The sequence below is a fragment of the Osmerus eperlanus genome, chromosome 12 (genome assembly GCF_963692335.1).
Source record: "Osmerus eperlanus chromosome 12, fOsmEpe2.1, whole genome shotgun sequence".
NCBI classification, from domain to species: Eukaryota; Metazoa; Chordata; class Actinopteri; order Osmeriformes; family Osmeridae; genus Osmerus; species Osmerus eperlanus.
The window spans coordinates 10,123,557-10,150,188 of record NC_085029.1 but is presented as its reverse complement, the minus strand read 5'-3'; the positions used below and the strand labels follow the sequence as shown (position 1 = coordinate 10,150,188).

General features: G+C 46.7%; 2 protein-coding genes across 5 annotated transcripts in view; one reads left to right on the top strand and one right to left on the bottom strand.

Moving 5' to 3' along the window:
• The window catches only part of afap1l2 (actin filament associated protein 1-like 2), a 31,988-nt gene extending 22,175 nt beyond the window's left edge, over nt 1-9,813 (top strand). For 2 of the 4 annotated variants that reach the window (XM_062474625.1, XM_062474626.1), the window contains exons 6-19: nt 2,191-2,405; nt 2,757-2,936; nt 3,121-3,207; nt 3,366-3,450; nt 3,790-3,894; nt 4,201-4,412; nt 5,715-5,860; nt 6,173-6,287; nt 6,720-7,001; nt 7,311-7,653; nt 7,915-8,088; nt 8,337-8,521; nt 8,808-8,948; nt 9,125-9,813. In XM_062474625.1, coding sequence (XP_062330609.1) covers nt 2,191-2,405; nt 2,757-2,936; nt 3,121-3,207; nt 3,366-3,450; nt 3,790-3,894; nt 4,201-4,412; nt 5,715-5,860; nt 6,173-6,287; nt 6,720-7,001; nt 7,311-7,653; nt 7,915-8,088; nt 8,337-8,521; nt 8,808-8,948; nt 9,125-9,151 — 2,297 coding nt within the window. In that variant the 3' untranslated portion in view covers nt 9,152-9,813. Of the gene's footprint in view, nt 1-2,190; nt 2,406-2,756; nt 2,937-3,120; nt 3,208-3,350; nt 3,451-3,789; nt 3,895-4,200; nt 4,413-5,714; nt 5,861-6,172; nt 6,288-6,719; nt 7,002-7,310; nt 7,654-7,914; nt 8,089-8,336; nt 8,522-8,807; nt 8,949-9,124 lie in introns of all 4 variants that reach the window. The other 2 variants (XM_062474624.1, XM_062474623.1) reach the window with 1 other exon arrangement.
• A 59-nt stretch (nt 9,814-9,872) lies between these two features.
• On the bottom strand, nt 9,873-26,472 carry vwa2 (von Willebrand factor A domain containing 2). The gene is made up of 14 exons (XM_062474627.1): nt 26,318-26,472; nt 21,614-21,676; nt 18,793-18,867; nt 17,788-17,921; nt 17,415-17,524; nt 15,696-15,890; nt 15,028-15,161; nt 14,584-14,713; nt 14,097-14,152; nt 13,860-13,967; nt 12,726-13,307; nt 11,955-12,506; nt 11,462-11,584; nt 9,873-11,135 (listed from the first exon to the last, which is right to left on the bottom strand). The coding sequence occupies exons 2-14, from the start codon at nt 21,663-21,665 to the stop codon at nt 10,981-10,983; spliced, it is 2,406 nt and encodes an 801-aa protein (XP_062330611.1). The 5' UTR covers nt 21,666-21,676; nt 26,318-26,472; the 3' UTR covers nt 9,873-10,980.
• Nucleotides 26,473-26,632: the final 160 nt, after the last annotated feature.

Below are 26,632 nucleotides of genomic sequence, written 5' to 3'. Positions count from 1 at the left end.
ATATTAGGAATAGTGTGTTAGTGGTATCGTGTAAGTATGAAACTGGATTGAGACCTCCGGAAGAAAGATTCACTTCATGCAAGTGGGAAGATGATGGACACGTGCCAAACGTGGAGTCTGTTTGGAGGGGAAGTGACTCTCCTGACATTCTGACAGCCTGATTGGTTGTTGACTCCGGCCTCTCTCTCTCTCTGTCTCTCTCTCTCTCTGTCTTGTGGTCAAAGGAAGCCATTGATTCATAACTTGGGCTGTTTTTTGGGATCAGTCCTCAAGATAGACCGAGAGCAAGATGGCAAGAGACGGGGGCACGCAGAACAACAACTGTGTGGGAGAGAGGAAGAGAGAGAGCAAGATAGTCCGAAAGAGAGAGACAGAGGGAGGAGACGGACTGAGACAGAAATGAGAGATAGAGCGAGAGAGAGAGAGAGAGAGAGACATGGACACGGATACAGAAGTGGATGACGAGGAAGAGAGGGCAGAAGAAGAGAACAGGGCTGTGCTTTGTTCTTCTGTAGCTGCTCCTCTGGCCCAGAGGAGAACCGATGACCACGGCCCGGGGGAGCGGGAGATTGTGGAGGGCTGAGGTGATCCATGGGAGGAGAGGGGAAAGACGGGAAACACATACAAAGTGACGAACAGGATAACATTGAAATGAGGAACAAACGCTCCACGTTTTCTTTGAGGCGGGAGGATAAGACCGTGTTTGAGAGCTGTTGTTAGAACGAATGAAGTCTAAAGAGTTAAGAATCGACAGACATTTCTAGCAGCACTCAAATGAAATCCTTCCACAATTCTAGACAAACCGTTCACTTGAAAAAACGAAGTAGGGGACTGGGCCATGAAAAATAAATGAAACTATCCGGTAGATTCAGACGTCTATTGGCCGATAAAAAGAGAACTGTGAAAAGCAGTTTTCTCTGTGGGTGTTTGTGGGTAGAGGGGAATTGGCATGTGAATACATTTGGTTAGACAGGCCATTGGCTTTTTCAAATCCGTTGTCCTTTGTCCTTGAGAATGGCTTCACAGCTTTTTGACCACAATGGAGAAATGACAACCTACAGACATGAGACACTTCTATCACGTGTCGTTACATGTAGCTACCTGTTCTAGTTCAAAACAAGTCACAATCAACTAGACATTTTTAGTCATGGCACTACTGCCACCATCAAAACGTATCTTTTAGAACAGTCTTACGTTTACTAACGTAGTCTGGGTTAGTGTGTTTGTGAGTGTTTATGAGTAAACACATGAGTGTTTATGAGTACATACAGCTGTGTCAGAGGTCTAATGGAACATTGGCGCTCAGAGTGTGTTCTTCACAAACAAACCTATTACCCTATGACTCGATATTAAAGCATTTACTCTGATTAGCGCAAACCAAGCAGAGATGGGTCGAGTGATTAATCATTAGTTGGCCTGCACTCTTCTCTTTTTAGAGTCTGTACTTTGAGCCTAAATACAGGTTTCACCTGAACGACTGCACATCAAAGATTTTTCTCATCTTTCTCTCCTTCCCCTCTTTCTCTCCGCTCCTCTCCTTGGTCTTGCCCTCTCGTCTCATCACCGTGTAGACAACATGGGTTGTTTCTGCCTTCTCTCAGAGGCGTGGACCCGGGTAGAGAGCTCAGACAGTGTGGTCTATGCTGTGATCACACGGGGTACAGGCATGCATCTCCTATTACTGTGCACACGCATGTGTCTGTGTGTGTTTGTGTGTGTGTAGGTGTCTCCGTGTTTACGTGTGCATGTGTACAAGTCTGCAAGGTTCGTGTTGGAACGTTGGCACGCGTGCGTGAGACGGAGAGAGGAGAGAGAGAGAGAGAGAGAGAGAGAGAGAGAGAGAGAGAGAGAGAGAGAGAGAGAGAGAGAGAGAGAGAGAGAGAGAGAGAGAGAGAGAGAGAGTGGGAGTGCCTGCCTGCCTGCACGATCAGCACGTTCTCCTGTCCGGGTCCTGAGGGGTTCTGTGCATCCCGGTGAATGCTCCTCACACATTCCACCAAGCAGGATCCCTTCACTCTCTCCTCATCTCTTCATCACTTCTCCTCCAAATGAACTCTCTAGCCAGCTCATCGCTCGTTCACCAGGAATACCAAAAACCCATCCATTTCAATCCCCTCGGTCACCCTCACGTTCCTCCTTCTCCTCCTCCTCTTCCTCCGGTCAGCTCTGACTCCTTCCTCCTCTCCCCAGACGACGGCGAGGCGGTGAGCAGCTCGTACGAGTCCTACGACGAGGAGGAAGTGACCAAGGGGAAGTCGACGCTGTCCGCACAGCACCAGTGGCCGTCCACGGAGGCGTCCATCGAGCTGATGAAGGACGCCAGGATCTGCGCCTTCCTCTGGAGGAAGAAGTGGCTGGGCCAGTGGGCCAAACAGCTGTGTGTCATCCGAGAACATCGCCTCATGGTGGGTGGAGGACTTGTTTATAATGTTTGTAATGAAAACAAGGGGCAAATGTAGGGGAGCGCATCGAGATGTAGCATACCGTATGCACTGCAGTGTGCACTTATACTTACACACATTTGATCCATGTTAGGCTGGTACTGTTCATTTGTTGCTAAATATTCTACAGCTGTTACTTTTTTTGGTTTGTTATATTTGTGGAAATTGAACCACAAATATACTGTATAGAGAATAAATCCATAACCGTACAATCCGACTTGGACAAAGGTCACACAGTAAGGGAAGAAGAAGAAAGCCCAGGGTTTTGTCATCAGGTATCCATGATCGTGTCTCTGTGTGTGCTGCACCCCTCAGTGCTACAAGAGCTCCAAAGACCAGACCCCCCTGCTGGACGTCAGTCTGCTGGGCTGCACCGTGGTCTACAAGGAGAAGCTGCCCAAGAAGAAGGAGCACAAGCTGAAAGTGATCCCCATGGGAGGGGAGACCCTCGTCCTGGGCCTGCAGAGCAAGGAGCAGGCAGAGCAGTGGCTCAAGGTGAGCGGGGAGAGAGAGCAGGAGGGTTTGTAGACCACTGACACATGGATGGATGGATGGATGGAATGATGGATGGATGGATGGATAGAATTATAGATGGGTAGATGGATGGCTAGATGGAATGATAGAAGAACGTTCACCCCAGTCCCTCGTCTTAATGGTAGGTGTTCCGTTCCTCCTCCAGGTGATTCTGGAGATCAGCCCCAGGCCAGCAGAGGGCCAGGATGCCCAGCACCAGGTCTCCGACTCCCCACGGCTGATCTGCACTAAGGTGAACGCGACGATGAGCATGTTGTCATGCCGTGGTCACCCCAGAGACACACCCGCTCTACCGCTCACCCACGAATAACCTCTGTCCGCCTCTGCAGCGTGGCACCACTGTAACACCACCTGGTATCCTTGGTAACACCACAGACGCTGCCTTCCCAGGTGGAGCAGAGCGAGAGGTACTCTGTGATGTCAGAGAGCGGCAGCAGCACCGACAGCCATGCAGAGGTCCCGGAGAACAAAGACGGTGAGACGGCTCTCTCAGCTGTTACCCCGGACGTCAGGGTTTCACGTCCACTCTCAGCACGCCATCAGCAGCTTCCCTAAATCGACTGCGTTCTAGAAGCGACGTGTCAGCGTGTTATGACAGCTGGTGACCGCCCATACGGTCCACATACAGAAACGTTATGTGACGCAGTAAAAGTACTTATCCAGGTCGTTTAAAGTCAAATAGTTCTCTCTGTGTTCTTCAGCTTGGTGTATTTACATTTAATTGCCATTAGTCAACCAGTTTCATCAGGCACTGACATAGCTAGTTAGATATCTATTCCTAGATCTATTATCTTGTTCCTTTCCTCGTCTACAGTGAAGAAGAAGTACGGAGCAGGGCTGAAGTTCAGCAACCTCATGAACATGGGCAAGAAGAAACCCCTGTCATTAGAGATATCAGAGAAATGTGTCGACACCTCAGGTACAAGAACGCCTGTTTCTCTCCGTCTGTCTCTCTCCGTCTGTCTCTCTCCGTCTGTCTCTCTCCGTCTGTCTCTCTTTATTTCTGTCTGTCTTTCACCTTATCACAAGCCAGACATGGTCAACATCAGAAAGGTTCATGTGGAATCTATTTCTACTCCCTCTTCTATCTGGTTCTGATCCTTTATCCAACACTTTCTATTCCCTCATTCGGTTTCTCTCTCTTTCACCCTCCATCTCACCTCTCCATCCCTCCCCCCTTTCCTCCCACCTCCTCCCCATCTCTCCTTCCCTCCATCCCTCCCAGGTTACCTCAACGTGTTGGTAAACAGCCACTGGCGTAGCCGCTGGTGTCTGATCAGGAACGGACAGCTGTGGCTCTACCAGGACAAGGGCAAGACCAAGGTGGCCCAGCAACCGGTTCCCCTGGAGGGGTGCATGGTGGTTCCAGACCCCAGCCCTGAACACCTCTACTCCTTCAGGATCGAGAACGACAGAGCGCAGCTGGCTACTCTGGAGGTAGGAGGATGGAGGTGGCTGGAGGACTTTGTGTAACATGCCTGGGATTACAACCCACTGTGTGTGTGTTTACCCTCAGTGTAATGCATCTCTGTGTGTAGTTTGTGTGTGTGTGTGTGTGTGCGTGTGTGTGTCTGTGTTTATGTCCTCTGATCTTAGCCTTCTCTAGCACTTTTCCTTTCCTTGAAAGTGAAAGTTCTTTGTGTGTTCTGACGTTGTTTGATGACTAAAAGCACATAAAAGTGTCAGATAATTTCCCACTTCACACTTAAGGTCCCTCTTTCTGCTTTAAAGTACTCACTAGGACAAAAACACACATACTGGCACACACACACACTAGTTCATGATCCTGACTAACCCCAGGCCTCTTTTCATACTTGCCTCAGAGCATACATCTGAGCTCAGATCAGCCTTTTCCCGGAGGAAAGGGTGGGGAACTACTTTGGATTGGCCAATGTTGTTGTGGAGAAGAACATGTAGTGTAGCACAGCTAGTGTCTTGGGCAGAAACCACATATTAGCATTCCTGACACTAAGACTGTGCTGATGGTGCACTGCTCCTCCCAACAGTCTCCAGCCCCAGTCAGCTGCACACAGACGAACAGTCCAAACTGGGATTAAGCCCAGAGTAATGTGTGTGTGAGTGTTTGTGATGGGTGGGAATGTACAGGGTTTCTGTGAACATAATGGAACACCCATTTTCATAAAGCTTTATAAGTACCACCCTGTCAATACGAGCCTTTGTCTAATCTAGTAGATTAGATTCCAATCTATTACACGTTTCCTATCCTTTCCGTAAACGTACACGGAAGGTAGATATATAGCTTACTTCCAGTAAAACGTTGTATGTTGTATATCTCTGACCCGGAGATAAAGGAAAACAAACATTGATAAGCAGGGAGGGAGGTCAACAGGGAGGGAGGTCAACAGGGAGGGAGGTCAGCAGAGTTTGTTTTGAGACCGTGGGTGAATTCTGTTGCATCAATGCTGTCCCTCACTCTTCTTAATACACACTGGAATCAGACACTGAAACTCTGAGGCCTTGACATGACTGCCACCTGTTGGCTTGTCCAAGACATTTAAAATGCATGATTGTATTACTTATGATTGTATAATAACATATGATGTTTTCTAATTGTTTAAACACAATATTATACAGTTATATTATTTAACTGTTACATAAAAAATATAACTACAGTATAATGTAGCTGAGGGATAAAAGCTACAACTAATGTCAACTGACCTACAATCTAACAATTCTTTTGTGTACATATTCATAGTTGTCCTTTCCCTCCACTCCCAGGCCAAGTCATCAGCAGACATGGGCCACTGGCTGGGCCTCCTGCTGTCCCAGACAGGGTCCAAGACCGACCCCGAGGAGCTCACCTACGACTACGTCAACTCAGAGAGGATCTCCAGCATCGTCAACGCAGCCAAGACGTCCTTATAGTGAGCCACACAGCCCCACCTGTCCACCAGCTGTGTTTGTGTGTTGACCTATTCAAGAGTGTTTTACTAAGAGCCTTAAACTGTGTGTCTGGAATGTGTGTGGGTGTCAACCAACACCTAATATGCATGTCTGGATTTGCACATTGTAAGTGTTCATGTATTGGTCTGGACCTATTCTCCAGACCAGAAATGACAGTGTGTGATTCGTGTGTCGCATGTGTGTGCTGTGTGGGCGTATATATGTCTGTGTGTGTAATGTGTGTGTCATGCTTCTTGTTTGTGTGTGTGTGTGTGTGTGTGTGCGCCCCACAGTCTGATGCAGAGGAGGTTCTCTGAGCCCAACAACTACATAGACAGCCTTCCCTCCGTCCCTCATGGCTCAGACGACCTGTATGACGATGTGCCCTCTATAGAGGCCGACCCAGAGGTGAGCCCCTCAGCACGCACTGCCTCTATACCTCTCTGTGGGTGGACAGCTAACAACAGTATGTACCTGCTATAGCCTCAAACACTTTCAGAACGCCAAACGTGAATTGTTGACGAACCTCTTTCACGGGACTTGATAGTGTTCTCACCCAAGTGGAAAAAGAGCATGCTTAAATCGAATTGAATTGTATTCAATGCGAGCTAATGGGTGACATCATGAAGAATTTCAAATATGAGAAACAGCGCCCCCCAATTCTTGTTGGATTTTGTATATTCACATGCTTACCCACAAGTATAAGTATAAAATAGTATACTTTATGTATTAAACAATTTCAAATTGGGCATCAAATAGACCATGTACCTCATTCCAGGGTCCGCCATGCAAATCTCATGCTCCATCTCAGTGTCTGTTGTCCTTCTCATGTCGTGACAGGACGCTGAGGACAGCAGTCTCCTGGAGAGCCGGGAGGACAGCGGCGTGTGTGGTCAGGAGGAGCCGTGCGGCCCGGAGGTCAAGCCTGCGCTGGGCTCGGGGCAGGAAGCCGCCGACCAGGTTTACCTGGATCTCATACCGGTGAGGTCGTTCCTGCACACGTCCGGTGGGAGGACGTCTCCTCTAAAAGACTCGTCCAGTCCCACAGCAGCCCCCGCCGAGGGCCCGCTGGACCCCCCCAGCACCGTGAGGCGTGAGAGGGAATGTCTTGGTTCTTTGGATGTGCGTACCACATGGGTGAATTCGGTATCCAATGCTGTATTCCCCAAATAATCATAATTCTGTATTGAAATAAGAGGTGTCTGATGTAAGGTGTATGTTTTTTCAGAACTTTTAAACAGGGTAGTTATCAGTTTAAGTATCTTTGCTTCAACCCGCGTGCGTGAATGGCAGCTGTGAAAAAGCTTGAAAAAGTCTTAATTGTCCATTTGTTGGATATACACACTGTACATGCTACAATTTCCTAGATCATCATATCAAATCACAGTTAATAATTATTATATTGACTTAGTCTATGTTCATTGGTTGTAGGTGGAATCGAATAGCCAATCAGACCTTAGCCCTTCGTTGACCCAAAATGGCACCAATCCCACCGCTACCACCAGCAGAAGCGAACCAGAAAGCCGTTCCCCGTGCCCCAGTCCCATCCCTCTCCATACCCCGCCTCAGAAGAACACCTTCCCCAGCCAGGACACTCCGAGGAAGGCTAACCCCGGAACAAAGACCCCTCCTGTCTCCAGTGCAGCTCCCCTCAGCACACACACCCCCAAGACTCAGGTGGGACTGAGCACAGCCAGTCTTCCCCCACACAGTCCCCAGCCCCCCAGAGGAAGGAGCACCAGCAGTGGAGACAAGATCAAGGCTCTGTCAACAGGTGAGAAAGGGAAATAGAGGTGCAACAATGACCTCATGCAAGGAATAGCATTAGAGAGAGCACTGTCAGCAAGGCTGACATTATACTTGACAAAGTCATTGCTTGCTTTCAATCGATTGTAAGTGCGGAATTCCCTTTCCGTTTGCCTCTATGAATGGAGATTGTCAATCAAAACACTGACAATCACCATAGTCACTAATGCTATAAACGACGTGAGAAGGCAACGTTAGAGGATGGAGACTGAGCCTCTGATATGTGCAGGTCACCCTGGAGCCATAGAGGCCAAGCTGGGGAAGAACCGGACGGAGGCCGACTTGCGGCGCTACACGGACGAGCGAGACGGTCTGGAGCGCGAGAGGGAGGAGGTGAGGAGCAGCCTGGCCCACCTGAAGAAGCAGAGGAGGGGAACCAAGGAGGAGCTCAGCACCTGCCAAGGTACTGTGCGCCAGCGAAGGCCAAGCCTGATGACGACCGCTCGTTTCAATCGGCTGCGTCGCAGCAGTGAAATACATACAGGACAGCGGGCCCTGAGGACCAGGGTTGAAGACCATTCCTGTAGACCAACATGTTATGTTTTCGCTTGTTTACGACATCTTTAAGCTTGTGCTTTGGCTTGCTTTTGCAAGCACGATCACAGTACCAATCTGAGCTGCTAACTGAGCCCTGACCGTGGTGTGTCTCAGACCCAGGGCTGCAGGCCTCGCTGGAGGCCTGTCTGAAGCAGAAGGAGGAGGCATGCCGGGAGGCTGAGCGCCGGAGGGTGGAGGTGGAGCTGAGGCTGATGGAGGTGAAGGAGAACCTGAGGAAGGTGGAGTCAGGGCCTTTCACTCTAGGGACCACCTTGAACAGTCTCCAAGACACGCCTACGGTTAGTATGACTTTGGGAAAGAATACAGAATATAATAGCTTTATTCTAACATTGATATACTGAGTAAATGTACACATATTTCCTTGGCTGGATAGACCAGAAAATCCTAACACATGAATCTGACCCACTCATCTTGTCATAAAATGACATCCAATATACATAACTGTGCAGGGGTTAGGCCTAGGGGTTTCTTTACGGTAAACATTTGTCAGAAACAAAGTAACTGTGCAGTCAATGACAGCAATGATTCATTAGTCTGATTCTCCTTTCTCTCACATGTTCCTAGCCAAAGGCAGTATCTATGACAACCACCCAAACCAGCAACAGTGGAGACTTGTCCTCACCAATCAACTCTGCCACGGCTCTGAAGAACAGGCCTGCATCCGTCATGTCCTCAAGCAAAGGAAACGTCCTAGAGAAGGCTAAGGTCAGAGGGCATCGACATACACCCACACACGCAAACGCATTGCACTGAGGGTGAAAACACACTTTTCTTGTTCTGGCCATAAGGGGGCGACCACTGTACACCTAACATCAACGTTAGGACTTGATGTGGCAGTGCACTGTGTGTAAAACAAAATATTTCTCTTTTTACACACATAGGAATGGGAGAAGAAGTCCACCACCTAGTACAGAGAGAAAAGGTTATGTTTATGTACAGAGCTGGAGGTCACCTGACTGTGGTGTCCAGGTGCCCCGTGTCCAGGTCCGCTGTTCATCCCCTCACATGGCCAGGCAGGGAGAAGCTACACTGGGCATGAGAGCCAATGACCATCTCTGTACCAGCGCTCTCCACCCCCCCACCCCCTTCCTCCCCCTGCCCTCTCGCTAGCGTCAGGCCAACCAGAGACAATGATAGGAGCAAGTGCTTCAGAAAAGAGCCAATCACAAAGAAGCACACCTGTCTCCTGGACTACCAATGCCACTGGACAACCTTAGAGTTACAGACTATTAAAAAAAAAAAAAAAAATTATAAGGGAGATATCATCCAGTTATTTGATTATAATGGAAACGTTGAATGTTTGTTCAATAGACTGAAGTAACATGCCCAAAGATGTGGAAGAGACCACTGAATACCACTTTCTGCCTTTGTCATCTTGTTACCCCCCTACAAGGCCATTTGGTACTGTCTAGATCGTAGCTTGGTTCGTGTATGCCGGTAGCCAAGATGTAAATACATATTATTACACAGTTCAATTCTGCCTGTTTGACTTGTTGTATGCTAGCTAAAACTTGCACTTTTTACTCAAATAAAAAGTAGTACTGACAGCAACCGATGCATTTAGTTTGACTTTCTTTAAATAACTACATTCAGCATTTTTGCAATTAGCATTGTCACACATGGACACTGGTCAGAATATATATCTTTATACATTTAGCCCTCAACAACTTGAAAAGTACAACAAATTACTATTAATAGTCAAAGCTTCAAAGCGTCAAACAAATTCAAATTGAGGCACACTATTCTGCAAGTTGATCTTCTTAATGGGAGGGAAGGAAATTGGTTTGAGGATACAAGTGTTTCTGTACACTTCGTCATGTTGGTGCTACTGTCAGCAGCCTGCCCTTCCTGTTGTTAACTTGGTGATTTCCCACACAAGGACCTCATAGCCAACCTCAGAATCACTGCCCCAAGTAAACTCATATGCAGCAGAGGTTGTGTCCAAACAGCCGGCCTGTTAAAGTTGTGAAATGATTTTTTTTTGGTGACTATTACAAACAATAGTTCGTAATAGTCATACATGGACACTTAAAATGTGGTCATGATATTGTTCTATCATAGAAGAAAAAAATAAATAGTTTTTATTAAAATAGTGTTATATCTTGTTCTTCCCAGAGATAATCCAACAGAATAACAATTACACTTTTGTTATAAAATATTAGGTTATGGAAAATATGGCACTAGTTAACATGGTTAACAAATAAGACAGTAAATGAAGCCAGAAATTAAGGACAAAACATGGTCCCTTTGGTAAGTGAATTGTGTTCACCAAGATGAAAATATAATACTAATAATAAATTATTTGTAGTTGCTGAAAGATTGACTTTACAGTAATCTTTAACAAATGAACAAATATTAATTCAGATGTACTGTAGTGTGAAAAAACTAAAATATGTACAAAACCACGTCAAACATTGGCGCAATGATGGCTGTATAGTAAGTTTCAGTAATGCCAAATCCTATGGGCTGCATGGGGACCTACTGTCTCTCATCAGAGATTCACCACAATAACAAGCACTGAACATGATATCATCCAAGTCCTCTTTCATAAAAACATCCCTTTACTCCTTTATGTATGTGCATGCCCTTAAAGGTGTCTGCAGCAGAGTACATGTGCTGCGTGCACAGTGTCTGCTCGTTCTGTTGTGTGAGTGTGTGTTTAGGAGTGTGTATGTTTATGTGTGTGTGTTTATCAGTGTGTGTTTGAGTGTGTGTGTGTGTGTTTATGTGTGTTTGTTTATGTGTGTGTGGAGGAGGCTGCCCTGTCTGTGTGTCTCCTGCGGTGGAGTTTGTAGTGATGCAGCAGTTGTTCATGGCTCTTCTTCTGTCTGCTCTTCTTCCTGAGGCCTGCAGGTCTGGGGAGGTCTCCTCTAGAGGACGGCCTGCTACTTCCTGAGAGTCAAAACAGTAACATTGAATAGATCATGTTAACTAAGTACTGTGTAGGCTAAAGACAAAACTTTCAACATCAATAACCTTTGACTGCGACTAGCAGCTCTATAGCTCAATATGTCAGTCGATCGGTCGCAGCTATTGAGAATTTACGCTTGTTGATAAGTAGTGGACCTCTAGTGTGTAGTTTGAGGAACAGCAGGTCAAGTTTCAGGTCCAACCCAAGTTCCTATGTGTTCCATATCACTCTAATTTCACCTTTTGTGTACAATAGGCCTTAGGGACCTGGAGAGTAGAGTGAAAGTGAGTGCTCATCGGGTACTGACGTGTCTCGCAGTGGGCCCCCTCGAAGCCTTGGCACTGGCACCGGAAGCTCCCTCCAGACAGGATGCAGATCCCGTCATTCATACAGGGGCTGGGCCTGCACAGGTCTACTGGCTTCTTCACATCTGATATGAGAATGAAGCACAGGCATTGATAGCTTCAAACCATCTTATTGGTGCTTGTAGCTCAGAAGACGATTTGTGTAATGTTCCACTATACATATCATGCAGTATTATACAATTATATATACAGTCACTGAATATATTAGAATGGATTGGCACTGGAATGAGGAAAAAATAACCATGTAAGCCAAAGGAAAACTATTTCTAGTTTTCAATGAGACAATGTTTATCATAGAATGTTTTTATGCTGTTAATGACATCATATTGTAATCCCCAATCAACATGTATGAGAATTCATGAATTAGAAAGAGACTGTCGAGGCAGTGTTGGAAGATGAGCCCATGTGGCCAAGTCAGGGACGCTGCAACAGTACCTGAACACACCATCTGCACCAGCACATCCTCAAAGTACTTCAGTTCCTCGTAGGACGTCACGGTGACCATGTGGTCCTCTTTCCCGGCGATGCGCAGCAGCCTGTCTCGCTGCACGTCCCCGATCCCGATCACAAACACCGACACGCCGTTCTCCCGGAGCTTCAGGGCAGGGACCGCCGCGTCGTCCCCTCCCGACCCGTCCGTCACCACCACGACCGCTTTGTTGACCCCCGGCCGTGCCCCTTTGCCCACCGTCAGCACGTTGGAGTGGATGTGCAGCAGGGCGGAGCCCGTGGAGGCGGAGCCGCCCAGGTAGTTGGCGGCGGCGGCGGCCTTGAGCACGGCAGAGCCGGTGTCGTGGGTGTCCAGGTCGAAGGTGGTGACGGGGCGTCGGCCGTACACCACCAGCGCCACCTGGGCCACGTCCCGGTTGATGTCGAACTGGACGCTGAGGCTGCGCACAAAGTCTCGGAGCGTGGCAAAGTTGTCACGGCCCACACCCCCGGAGCCATCCAGAGCGAAGACCAGGTCCACAGCCTGGCCCAGACACCCTGAGGGAGGGAAGGAGGGAGACTCACAGCATCGCATCATCGCGGCAGAGCAGATCGGTAAATTCACTTGGTCGTGTCTCATAAAAAGGTTCCGTGTAGAAAGACTACAGGTATTTAGATAATAAGCCTAAAAACAAAGGAGTTACAAACAGAACCTTTTCCTGCATCTGGGCCTCTTTCATTTACAAAACATCAACGCATTCAACAACAAAGAAGTACCTTGACTGTCCACGCTGCAAATCTTGGCTTTCAGCTCCGGGATTTTGGCATTGAACCTATCAGGGGAGGAGTAGGTGACAGTCCGTTGAGGATTCCCTGTGATATTGTTGAGCTGTTCCTTTAAGGCGTCAGGCCCCACCCCTATGAGGAAGATCTCCCGGTCCCTGGCGTATTTCGAGGGCTCCACCACCTCGTCGACGGCTGGCGTGGCCGTCAGCAGCACCACAACTCGAGGGAGGTCGTCGGTCACGTCGGCAAACACCGGGGCGCTATGGAAACCGTGGCGGGTCACGTAGCGGAGCGCCTGACCCGTTTTCGTTTCCCCTCCGATGGGTTGGAGCCCGTCCACTGCTTTGAGGAGACCCCTTACATCCCCTTTAAACTTTCCCACCGGAGCTTCCACGCGCGTCTCACCACCAAACACGGCCAGGCCCACCAGCGTGGGGGTGTCGTGACCCATCACGGCCTGTAGGAAGCGTTTGAGGAAGGATTTGAGGCGCAGGAACCCCTCTAAGGTGAGAGTGGTAGAGCCCTCTATGAGGAAGAGTAGGTCCACGGAGCAGTCCAACATCAGCTTCGGGGCTGGGGGAGGGGGAGAGGATAGGGTCAGTTTGTGGACTCATTCACAGGCACTGTATACAGCATTTTCAGGTTTTCACAAAAATCTTATTCTTCCATCATTCAGCACTATATTCTTGATAGAGATCTCGGCTGAAACTGGGGTGAGGGTGGAACAGGGGTGTTTTAATAATATAGCTCATTCAACAAAAATACCATAGGGGCTCATGCATCTATTCTAGGGTCAGATCTGTGTTGTCACCAAGCAGTGCTGACAGCCACAAAGTAGGAATGCAGGAAGAATGTTTTCCCCTTTCTGGACTACATCTCCTGTCTTTCTCTTCCTTCATTCGGAATATGAATCGTATCTCACATCATCTCAAAGTAAGCCATGAATAGTTTAGGCTCAAGTCAGATACTCTATCCAGCCATTACAAAGCATGGAAACAAAGCATCGAAATATCAGTTAATTGATCGTGACTGGTAAAAGCAAGTCTACCCTTAATGTGGTCAACACTATGTGGACCCCACAGTTGAAAGAGTAAATGAGAGACTGTCTTGACCACCTCCACTCACCACATTGGGGGTGTCCTCCATAGCCGGGCAGACAGACACAGCGGAACGCCTCTGGCCCCTCAGAAACACACGTGCCCCCGTTCAGACAGGGCTGGGAGTCACACGGTTCTGGGACACAACACAACCATGGTTTGTATACATGTTGGATGGGAGTTCAAGGTATGTGGTGATGTGTGGTGTGTGGGTGCATGCATGCGTGTGGTGTGTGTGTGTGTACGGGTGTTTTTAGGGACTTACCTGGACAAATAGTTCGATGGCAGACTGTCTGGTGTCTCTTGTAAACCTTATTCCACCTGCAACATGAAGTAGCTTCTGTTATGGAAAATCCCCATAAACTGACACACTGTAGAATTATCTTCTTTGTTCAGGAACAGATGCATCTAAATGACAGCTGTTTCCTTCTGAATGCACCGAAGTAGTTTCCAACACATGAACCAGGGATGATATAGATATTTCCAGGTGTTTGGCTGAAATAACAAGGTATGAGAAGAAACGATAATAGAAGTGTCACTGTTTTCTAAGGACATCACTACACATAAACACCATACAAGCGTAGAGACACACCACACACCTAAGTCAGAGGATGTCCTATCAAGGACAGGTCGCTCTTTCATTTCCTGTTTGAGCATGTACATGTAGAATGTACGTGACCATGCGGTCAGACAGTGTCGCAGTGTGTACTTGTGTGTCAGGGGGGGAAGTAGGGCGTGTTGTCTGTGCTGACCTGTAAAAAGGACAGAGGGAGGTGTATGGAGAGTAGCCTTTCGAGCCTTTCCAGCACATGAAGTTGCCCTGGAGTTCCTTCACGGTATCCAGAGTTTTCCTCTCGCAGGGCAGCGTCTCCGTCTGACAGCCTGAAGAGAGGGAGGGGAAGAGGCCGAGAGCAGTGAGGGGTCAGTGTCTTCTGAACACCGCCAAAAACACACAACGATCCCTAGCAATGATCCCAAACGATGATGCTTGAAAATGTCTCAAGAAGGAAAGTTGAAAAGTGCGAAAATGCTCAGATCAGATTGTTAGGTTTCTCCTGTGGGTTAGGCCTATGTTAGGTACCTGTGGGTTAGGACTATGTTAGATGGGTTGGGGCTATGGTAGGTGGGTTAGGGCTGTGTGAGGTGGGACAGGGCTGTTAGCTACCTGTGGTTTAGGGCCAAAGTACGGTAGCTACCTGGGGGTACAGCAGTGCAGACTGAGGAGGTGGTGAGGGTGGTGTACAGGCCGTTGACCGCGTCTTGGACATGCTCTGCGAAGAACACGTGACTCTCCACAGGCTCGCTGGCCAGGGCGTGGAGTTCCTCCCACCTGCGAGAGGGATAGAGGGAGGCAAGGTAGAAAAAAAGAGAGACAGCTCATAACATTAAACCACCGAAAAACTGTGACGTAGGAGTCCGTTTTGCCTAAAGAGAGGGAGAAAGAGAGACATTGAAAGAGAGCGTTTGACATTGAAAGAGCGTGTGAAAGAGTTCTGTTGGAGAACACTGAAGGAGAAAGATGGTTCCCCAGTTCCAGTCCCTGTTGTAACCATGGCGCTAACGGTGCCAACAGACACCCCAGGGTAAGAGGCAGGCAGACAGAGAGACTAGGGGATGTGTGTGTGTGTGTGTGTGTGTGTGTGTGTGTGTGTGTGGTTTTGCTATGCGTGGGCAGATCTTGAAGCAGAGGAAATGTCAACTCTATTCTTTACTAAGCTTCCTAGCTAAGCAGGGGGATCATTAATGAAGATTCTTCTCTCTTTTCCTGCTTGGACCCCGCCCTATATTCAACTCCACACACAATTAACAAACCACTAACCCCCCCCCTTCCGTATCACACACACAAGCAGACGCACAGCCTTACCTGGGGTAGCGGAGTCCCACAGCAAACAGGGTGACGCCCATCTGCTTGAGCTCCGTAGCGGCCTTGAGCACGGCGCCCTGGGACTTCCCGTCTGACAGCAGGATGACGATCCTGGGAACGGTGGCGTTCCGCCCGCCCGGGAATCCCTTCTTCAGGATGTACTTCAGAGCCAGACCTGTCTGGGTGCTGCCCCCTCTGGGGGTTAGGGTTAGGGTTAGAGGGGAGGAGCAGAGGAGACACAGGAGGGAGATGATAGCGAGAGGAAGGTGGAGGAGGTAAGGGAAAGGAGGAGCAGAAGAGGGGGATGGAGGGAGAGGGATGAGGAGTTGATGTGGTGGGTGGAGGAGAGGTGAAAGGGGAACAAAAGTTGGCATGGGGAAGGAGAGGTATAGAGAGGGAGGGAGGAGGGGTTGAACAATGTGGTGGGAGAGTAATGAGGTGGGGGGGAGATAAACGAGGGAGAGATGGGGGGGAGGAGTGTGAGGGGAGAGGAGGGGAACAAGGTGGTTCAGAGCAGAGGAGGAAGAAGGGGGGGGAGAGAGAGGGACAGAAGGCGGAGGAAGGGAAAAACAGAGAATTAAAGACGGTGAGTCTATGGGTGGTTTCAGTATTCTGTTTCATGTCTGCATACTTTCACAGTGTTTACAGGGTGGAAGATGGTAATTGCTGGGAGAAGCCTGACAGGAACGTGAGTGTTGGAAATGTGATAGTTGTGGCCTTGTTGTTGACCTCTCTCATACACAAACAATGAATTGTCTAGGCATTCAAGCCGGCGTAGACTATACATACTGTAAAATACAAAAGACTGGGATCCACTGTGAGGGCACTCACTACAATAGCAATACACAAGAAGGAATACACTACACATAGGAATGTATATATACATAGTAGACACACACACACACACACACACACACACTTTGTTCAAGTGTACCAGTTTATCCAATTTCCAAGCAGGATTATCTACTCTTAATCTGAATTTAATTTGCTTCTAGTACCAGAGACCCCTTCCCTATATCCTTGCCAAACTTCAAATTGTGTGTGTGTGCGTGAATAATATGTGTGTATCCCAAAGCCTTATGTGGTATACTCACATCTATAGGGGGTCATCTGTGGTGTCGAAAATGTTTAGGGAAAGAGGGACCTATTCTATCAACAGTGTCTTTGTCTCTCGTTACCTCAATGGGTGTCTCTCTACATTTCTGCCAATCACTCCACAATAGTACGAGGCCGCTGATTTGTCTAAAATTGGTGAAGCACAACAGCAGGGAGATTCACATGGCATCATTGAAGCACGTACCAAACACTTGGAGGCATTTCAGACGGGGCTTAAAGAGGCTCACACAGCAGTTGTGCAGGACTGACGTGAGATATTTCCACAGCAGTCGTGTGAAATCATCCTTTCACCCCCCTCCCCCCCCCCCGCCCCCTCTGGGAAATGGTACGTCCGGCTGGATTAGCAAGTTTTGGGCCCGCCGCCCAAGAATGAATTTGCAGGGGTGTAAATCAACAACTCAACTCCTGGGTCTGGATTAGGTGCGTTACCCCTAGTTTTTACTGAGCAACTCAGTCGATCATTCTTGAGGAATCGACTCTTTTTTTCAGGCTGACCATTCAATAATTGGTGGTTACTGACACTGCCAAAGACATTCAGTAACTAAAGCAAAACAAATCCTGTAGAAGAAGGCAGAACTGATAAGAGAGGAGCCTGTACTGTACCTGTAGGTGACTTTCTTCAATCGTTTCCGCAGCTCTGCCTTGGTGGAGTAGGAGTCTAGAGAGATCTCCAGTCTAGGAGAGGAGCCAAACTGGATCAATCCCACTCGCACCTGAACACAGAAGACCATAAAAGTAATGTCTTTATGGGAATCTGAAAGATGAGATGTCCCTCTCGGGAAATGTATTGTGGGGGGGGGGGGGGGGGGGTTGCAATCCTTCCAACGATGATAATTCAAGAAGAATTTATGAAGATACTAATGCACCCATATGAATTGGATTTATGATGCCTGTACTCAGTGGCACAACAACATTGACTTGTGATTTGGACAGATAACACGAGTTACCTTTGCACCCGCGTTCGTGTGGCTTGTACCTTGTTGGGCCTGACGTCCAGAGCTTCTGTCAGTTTGAGTGCGTAGTGTTTGGATCTCTCAAAGCTGCCCTTCCCCACGCTGTAGGAACCGTCCATGAGGATAAGCACGTCCATTGGAGTAGAACACTTCATCACTACGTACACACGGCGATGAAGGGAGAGTCAAACGCATGTCCGCACACTCAGACCACCACACACACTTGCACGCATACAGGAAAAAGGGGATCGATTTCACGTTAGGTTAGCACAAACACACAAATGAACATGTAGTATACACACAGCCATTCACACACACACACACACACACAAAAAAGAAGAGGTAAAAAAAACAACATGGCTTTCTTCCCAGTAAACTAACAGGACCGCACACACACATTCAGCTGCAATCAATTGGTGGCTGGATGCCAAGCAGTTGCATTCCTGGCTGAGCATCTTGTTATTCAATTCGTTGATTTGTGAGCTACGCTTGTTAACTTGCAATAAGTCTCACTGTGAATGAATGAATGAATGAATAACAAACTCACACAATGATACACAATGTCACATAGCAGTCGTCTTCTTCTTCTCTCTCTTTCTCAAACATTCACACACACATATACAATAACACACACACAATCTTTTTCTCCCCCCCACACACACACACACACACAACGTTGAGCATGTTTGTACCGGCTGGCAGTGTAAATGATGAGTGGTGTAGCTGTCATGTCAGAACACGCCCTCGGCCGTAAAGGGAGCGATTAGAGCTGGAGACGGCCTGCTGTCGTCTGTCAGACGGCACAGAAACATGTTGCTGCTCTCCCAACCAGCCCAGTCACACACACACACACTCACGCACACACACAACCTTTGGATCACATACGCAGGTATCACACACACACACACACACACGACTAACTCTTCCCCATTGCAAGCGGTACACCATCACACGCATCAACCGTGCAGCCTGTTGAGAACACGGCGAGAGAAGAACCAAGGCCAGCCTGAGGTCCACATGCTACTCACTGTCTCCTGCAGTGTGGATCTTACTGATGGTCTCACGGTTGGCTTGGATCTCCTGCACAGAGCGCACAGGGTTAACTGTGGGGAAGAGAATAGCAACAACTTTAAAAGGAGTCACTTAAGAAAATGGTGAGTGAAAGAACAGAGGTCAAACGAAAACATCTGAAACCCTTTTCGTTTCGGTAACGTAGATTTGACAACCGGTCAGAAAGGTGGAGCCTGACAATCAGTTGGTTCAGTCAGGATGTTTAGGAACACTAGCTGGGAGGCTGAACCATTAGACCATCCTACTGTCATGTCATGTCAGTGACAATTGGTATGTGGATAAAGTGATGAGAAGTTTGAACAACTGTAGGGCTGGGATGTGACTCACAGCCTAGAGCATAATGATAGAGAACAAACTCAAAACGACAACCTCTTATTAGCACGTGCCCATGGAGTGTGTTTACCCCTCCTGTGCTACACGCACAAGAACCCTGCCCCCTCCCCACACACACACACACACACAGACACACACACTTCCCTAGGGCCAAGGGGGGCCCTAACCTCCATGGTCTCTAAATGTTAGTTGTCTACCATTTTGAACTCTTTAAAAAGGGACGTAATTTAGAGGGATTGGCATTCCAACCACGCCCCCTGGGCCTTGTGAATGAACGGGAGCGAAGCTGTCCTCAAAGTGAGTCCTACTAGCTGCTTGATTGAACAACCATCCTCTCCCTCTTTTCACAACAACCCATCAAGTTGGAAGACAGGGTGACAGCAACGTGGAGAGATGAAATCCTTTTATCACAGTAGTTTAATGGGCACCATTGCTTTTCTCCGGGGCGGTGTGTGGTTTGGAATGGGGGCATGTAATCTTGGATGCACAAACATTGAGGAATGAGTAGGCCTTCCCATATCACCATGGTGACCACCGAGTGACAGGCAAATATCTAGCGAGTCTTGGGAAAGTATGATGGTTCATTGGTGCGCAGAAAGCTTAGGGTGCTTTCAGTGTCCTTCCTTCACTAGACCAATTCAAAGGGACAATACAAAGAGTTTGTGATGCTTGTTGAGTGATAGAAACGTGTACACTGAACAAACATGAACGTATGCCAACTAAAAACCTACTACTGCATGAGAGCCAGTGAACATGTGTCTCCTGTTCAGCTCTTCATAAATACCCAACATGTGTCATATTACAGGGGATGTAATAACTAAGGAATCACTAGTGTCAACCACAATACTACACCCCATTGCCACTATACTGAGCTAGATTCTGTGCTGTTATACTGTAGTAGTTGGTGCCCCAGCACACACACAGACAAACAAATCAAATCCACGGAAAATGTTCATCACTACCTCTACCACTGAGGCCTGTCTACATCGTATAAACACTATAAAAAGTTTTCAAACCGTGCTTTTCAGTCACATCACTTCTGCATGTCTTCTTTCCTGCTAAAGTAGGCTACATCAACACCTCTTCTCCTGTCCAGGTGCTTCGTGAAGACAAAAAATGACTTTTCCAACACTCTTATCTTGCAAAAAAAAGCTGCTTAGCTGTGCCCCAAGGCTCACGACCAGTTCCAATTCATGTTCACGTCCTTTGTGATGTGATTCAGCCATGGAACAGACAATCAATGCTGAGGGTAACAGGGGGTATTATTTTCATGGTTCACGACAGCCCTAAACAGACAGCTGGATACAGAGTACAACTTTGACTGGTTTAAATCTCATCGCATCACTTCATCTTCGAAATCATTTGGCTCAACCTTGACGGTCCATAACATCAGATAACACCATTTCATTTCATCTTAGGGTTAGTCTTCCACACGGTCCAATACGACTACTTCAACTGTGTCAACCACACTTCCAACGTTGACTTTGATCTTCAAAGTGACAGTGACCTCGATGCTTCACATGACCCCACAGGGCCCCCGACTTGTGGAACCTTAAGGCCTGTGTAGGCAGTTTTATAGTGTACATCGAAGGCCCTTTCTGAACACGGTCATTCTTTTCACCTCAAACCTCCTCACAGATTTACAACACGTGTATAATGTGTGTAGGAGAAAGCTTTGTGGGGGTGAGGAGCCTAGCTGACAGGACGACCCGTGTCAGTGAGAGAGGAAAGCTAAGGGGCTTCTGGGAAGGTTCCCAGGAATCTCCCAGGAAAACTATGATTAGGTGCTATCTATCCGTGGAGCTGGGTGCATGGAGCTGGGATTATATGGATCCTGAGGTCCTCAAACACTGGAACATGTTATTTGTCTTGTCAGCAAGGGAGGGAAAGGGGGAGCCGTCTAAGCCATGCACCAGGCTGGTTTTTGAAGTTCAAAGTGTTGTAATGGCCAACAGTAAATACTTTGGCAGACGCTAAAGCAGTTATTTTAGAAAACACCTTAACTGGTATATTGGTCCTAGCAATAACGCCTCTTCCTCAGGGCGAATGTTCATAGCCCAAGTGCATTCTGTGGATAGGCTATAAAAGTAAGACAAATCTCAGCTGTCTGGCAAGAAGCGCTAAAATCTGACAGACAAAAGGCAATGAAATTCACAACTGTTCGAAAGGGGTAAAAACATGCTTGTAAAACATGTCACACAATCCTCACTGAACTGTAAAATAGTACTCCACTTGTTTCCAGATATTACCGGTACATTCATGCTTAACTATGTGTACCATTTACAAGTTCCTAGTTATCCTTTCCTGTGGACTTCCTTTGAGTTGGCTTTTCTCAAGGTATTTTTCTTCCACGCATTTCTCTCACCATCTCTTTTTAAACATGACCGTTCTTTCATATGTTCCTGTAACATCTGCTTCTCTGGTGGTGTTTCGGGGTGAACCTACCTTGAATGAGCAGCAGAGCAAGGAGACAGGAGAGCTGGCTGGTACGATGCATGTTGGGGAAACCTGGAAGGAAATACTCAAGTTTAGAGGAAACAGCATCTCACCCTTTAGCCGTCTGAGTGGAGAGAGAGAGAGAGAGAGAGAGAGAGAGAGAGAGAGAGAGAGAGAGAGAGAGAGAGAGAGAGAGAGAGAGAGAGAGAGAGAGAGAGAGAGAGAGAGAGAGAGAGAGAGAGAGAGAGAGAGAGAGAGAGAGAGAGAGAGAGAGAGAAAGAGTGTAAGAGTGTAAGAGAGAGAGAGAGAGTGAAAGAGAGCCAGAGAGGTAGACACAGAGACATTCTTTTAGTGTGTGTTTGTGAAAGACTTTCAGCGTAAATTACCACTGGAGGGAGAGAGTGGGAGTGAGGTAAAGACAGAACGGGGGTTACAAGAGGAGAATTGAACCGACAAGAATAGGACAGCACAGCTGTGCTCTATTCTAAGTAACAGAGGACCACAGAAATATTTTAACGAGGGTGCTACTGTAAAAGGTAAAAGCGCAGGACAGGGCACAGAAAGGCTATTCTAATAACATGCACACAATGTGGGGCGTGGAGTACCAGGCTAAAGAGTTCTACATGCACTGCTAATATACACTGAAGTGAGCACAGGTGGACATTAGTGGGAAGAATCCGTTCCATTTAGAATATCATGGAAACCAAAGATGATGATGAAGTGACCTATGAAGCCAACATTGTTTCAGGCATCAGGAAGTGTTTTCATAGTAATAAACTAATGTGTATTCTAATATCTAGACTCATGGCATGGACAGTGTTTACTGCGCGATGTAGCGGCATCATAGCACTTGTACTGTATGAAGGGCTTGAACTGTGTGTTCAAATCCCACAGTTCACAGGTTCTGAGGAATTAGGAGTGTCCACTGCATGCCACTAAGTCATTTGAACATCAATCAGAATCTTTCATGATATTGCAACTAGACTAATCATTTACTTGTGTGTGTGTGTGTGTGTGTGTGTGTGTGTGTGTGTGTGTGTGTGTGTGTGTGTGTGTGTGTGTGTGTGTGTGTGTGAACATGTGAGGAGGTAATGGGAATAATTAAATGAAAGGAGGAAGTCTACCCTGTGCCTTCCGGAGAAGGCGTCAATCGCAAAGAGCGCTGTTCAATGGCAGACCATTACAAACCTGTCTGTGTCAATAAAAAAAAAGATTGATGACAAAGTATTTTTGCCCTAAACAGGTCATATTTGCAACAGTACATACCTGTGCTACATAGCCTTAGTTAAAAGCACAAAGTAAAGGTCTGCAGTTAGACAAGGAGCAAAGACCATTAACTAACGACACAATTGGAATCAGATGGGTTGAAATTGGAATCAGCTGACAGAATTGGTAACAACGCAGTTGGAGCACAAATGGTCACCTGCCCAGTAGAGTAGATGCTACTTATAGAACGGAAGGATGACTTGAACAACAACTGGGGCCATTATTATCCCATCTTATCCTGAAGTTCCAACTGGGAAACAGGAAGCAACCACAGTTTTTTGTGTTAATTGACAACTTTCTATTTAATCTGCTAGAAAGGAGACAAAGTGCATAGATGCTGATCTTAGGTCAGCTCCACCTGTTTCCTAGTAAGGTCTAACGGTTGTACTTGTGGAAAGTAAAGTGACTTTGGAACTGTCCTGAAGCGAAGGAAGTTCCTCCACTCTCTGACCCTCGCTTATTCACTAGGAAAAGGCCAAAGGTGAAACTTTCAAGGCCTGAACAAGAGGATGAAATGAAAAGATGTTGACAAGTGACTGCAACCCTTCTGCAGCATAGGGACAGGGGAGCAATGAGTGAGGTTGAGTGACTGCCTCATACAGTTTCCAGCCCAATGAACTCCATGCACCCACTGTTTCTCAAAATTGGTCTCAGACCTGCAATAGATAGGCCGTGCAGGCGTGACATATCTCAAACTCTTAATTACGAACAACCTCTGCTACATCCAGGTTCCCCAACAATAATAACAGCCTCATTCAAACACCCGAGCAAGTTGGAAAGCAGAGCTATTTACATACGTACATACTGTACATACATAACCAAACACAAAGAGGGCATGCACTCTTTCAGATGGGAATGCCCACAAGTCACTACCACTGGTCTGTGTGACCATACTTTGTCATCAAAGACACATAGACACTACATTATCTTTACGGTTAAACCCCCATATCGACTTCCCTCCATTTGTTGAGTCTGTGTGGTTGACAAAGGATGATTACAGTATTTCTGACAGTCTGCCTCAAAGCTGTTGGCGTGCCAACAGATAAAGAGATAACATCTCACCTGCTTTTGATGTGAGCATCTGTGTGTGTGTCTCTGTGTGCGCATGGCACAGTGCACTTACTGAAATATGTCTAGGAAAAGTGGGTGACCCTTCTCAGGTCTGCAGTGTGAAATCTTATTGGTTGGGTTCCAAGTGCCTTGTGGAGTTTGCCAGTGGTGAGATGATACATCTAAGGATTTGCGGTGCGATTCCAAAGATGACACACTGAGCCATAAAACCTCTCACAGACTCAAGGCCTGCAGATATCTGAGGAACAGTCATATCCTATCGAGGAGTGAATGGCAAATGTCAGGAAGTGTATGTGTGTGTGTGTGTGTGTGTGTCTATGCCTTGAGAAGAGAATGTGAGTCCGATTTGAGGAGGGGAGAGAGCGCTCCTAAAGAGCAGCCTCTTTGTCTGTGATAGCCATCTAAGGCTCCGACACAGGAGTGCCTCTGTTAGAGCCCGTTCAGAAAGCAGCCAAAGAAGCCCAGCGAGATAACCATCAGTGGCCTGCTGCTCCCTTTGTGTGCTCACCAGGGCATCTCAAGGACTGGAGATTTCATTAAGGAGTGAGGGGGCTTAGGCTTAGATACACACAAGCATGCACTCATGCATACCCACTTACACACACATTCATGATCATGATCAAGTACACAGACAAAATCATACTGACACACTTGGTACTTTACACAAACACACACAAACACACACACGCACGCACAAGCACACACCTTACTTCTCTGGCATCCTCTTCTAACACATTCCGTAGGACCCTTCACCCAACCTAACCTCCTTTCCCTCCTCCCTCTCTCTCTCCCCCTCTGTCACTCTAATGGAGTCACATTCCAGTATTATCTGAGATTTCTTCTCATGTCCCTTAAGAAATGATCTCAACATAAATATGCTGAACTTCCACAGTAATTAACAAGTAGAAAGTTTGTTATAAAGCAGATTGTCAGGTTGTGCCGCACATAATTGCTTCTTTCATCTGAAACTTCCCCCAGTCCACCTGTTTGAGGGAAACTGTATTGAACTGTATTTAATGTCAATTTAAAGGCTACTACTTTTGATATATATATATATATATATATATATATATATATATACAAAACTATAACTGTTAATCTAATGAAAGAAAACTAGTTAAACAGAACAATATTGTTTCCATTTGTAGTAGCCAGGCTAATGTGGAAAACCAGAACCAGACGTGATAGGTTCTCCTCCACACCAGAGAGAACGATGTGGAACATGTGCAAACTGTAAAATACGAATACAAACTCACACCAAGAGCAGAAACAGATAATGTACGTGCCTTCTGTTTCTGAAAGTCAGAAAACTGCATCCACACCACATAATTAGAAAGGAGTGCTCTTGAACTCACTTCATACAAATACTAGGAATTTAACCTAGAATGTAAACACACATGCTATTTACAAAACCACACCTGCACACACACTTTTAAAAATCATAATCCATATAGGTTTTCCAACCATCCTACCATGTCAACATTCCCCATTGAGTGGATATTCAGAAAGATCTCAAATTAATTTGACTGGATTCGTTTTAATCCAGATTGGGCATAATATGAGCAATGACAGACAGACACACTGACCTTATCCTAAACTTTAGGAATTGTTCCTTACAACTACTGCTTAAAGCGCCTTACAGTAAGTCATTTTTTACATGTACAAGCATGTTTCTTATGAAAGTGTGGAAAAATGTAAAACATATTTGAGGAGCAGTGTCAGTAGACTGTAGAGTAGTATATTATACTGACAACTAGGCATACTTGAACATTCGTGTAATAAAGGATAGTTACTTTGAAACATGGCCCTTAATCAATTTCAAAAGAACACTGATCAAGTGTTTCAAGTCCCACTTACAGGCCCAGACAGAAACACTCACACACACTTCAAAGAGCTCTGCTCAGTGGCATGTCCTTAACGCTTTTAGGAAACACAAGTATGCTCACAAGTTGAGAGACAAAAATAGCCCATGTATTACACTCCAAAATTGTTTTTATATTTGCAATCAGAAACCAGATAGTTTCATCTGGACATCATTGTCCTTCTGTGTGATCACTTACAATAATAAGACTTCTGCGACTGGATCAGGGTGTTTGTTTTTGTAAAACATTGCTCAAAGTTTCTTTCCTTAGGGAATCATTTACCGAGATGGAGATAAAACAATACTGTGGCGTTGAATTTCTCTACACAAAATAAATCACGACAGCCTAATTGATTATGGACAAATTGGTACAGTAACTGTCAAATAGCTTTTTTTGTAAACATACAGATCAGTGCGCGAGTACATGCCTAGTCAATAAATTGCCAAAAAAACATTTCCAATTTCAGCACTGCAATGTATTAAGAGTTATGGAATTAATTGTGGCAAGTACATACCATGTAATATTCTGTTAAAATATCGGATGCACCAACCAAAACAGCTGATTGAGTTCGTTCCCACAGACGCGTCTTTTGGATAACAGATCCCCCAAACTCCGCAGCGCAGCACTCACTCTCTGCCTTCAACTCTCACTTCCGCAGTGGGTAAACATCTGATTTCATTCGCTTCTGGGATGGGCAACCAATCCTGTCATTCCCACTTCCGAGACGATCAGTTTACTCCAACATTGCAAACAAGATGCTTTAATTTCCTGTTGCTCCAAACAATGGAAATATGAATCGCCAAGGTCAACCTGTAGATTCAAAGTAGGT

What these genes read in the sequence shown, in the direction of transcription:
- vwa2 (XM_062474627.1), bottom strand. Translation starts at nt 21,665, where the DNA reads ATGCATCGTACCAGCCAGCTCTCCTGTCTCCTTGCTCTGCTGCTCATT. An exon ending in TGCTCTGCTGCTCATTCAAG is followed by an intron (nt 18,868 to 21,613) that starts GTAGGTTCACCC and finishes TCTTCCCCACAG; the next exon opens with TTAACCCTGTGCGCTCTGTG. An exon ending in TCCCTCTGTCCTTTTTACAG is followed by an intron (nt 14,153 to 14,583) that starts GTCAGCACAGAC and finishes TTCATGTTGCAG; the next exon opens with GTGGAATAAGGTTTACAAGA.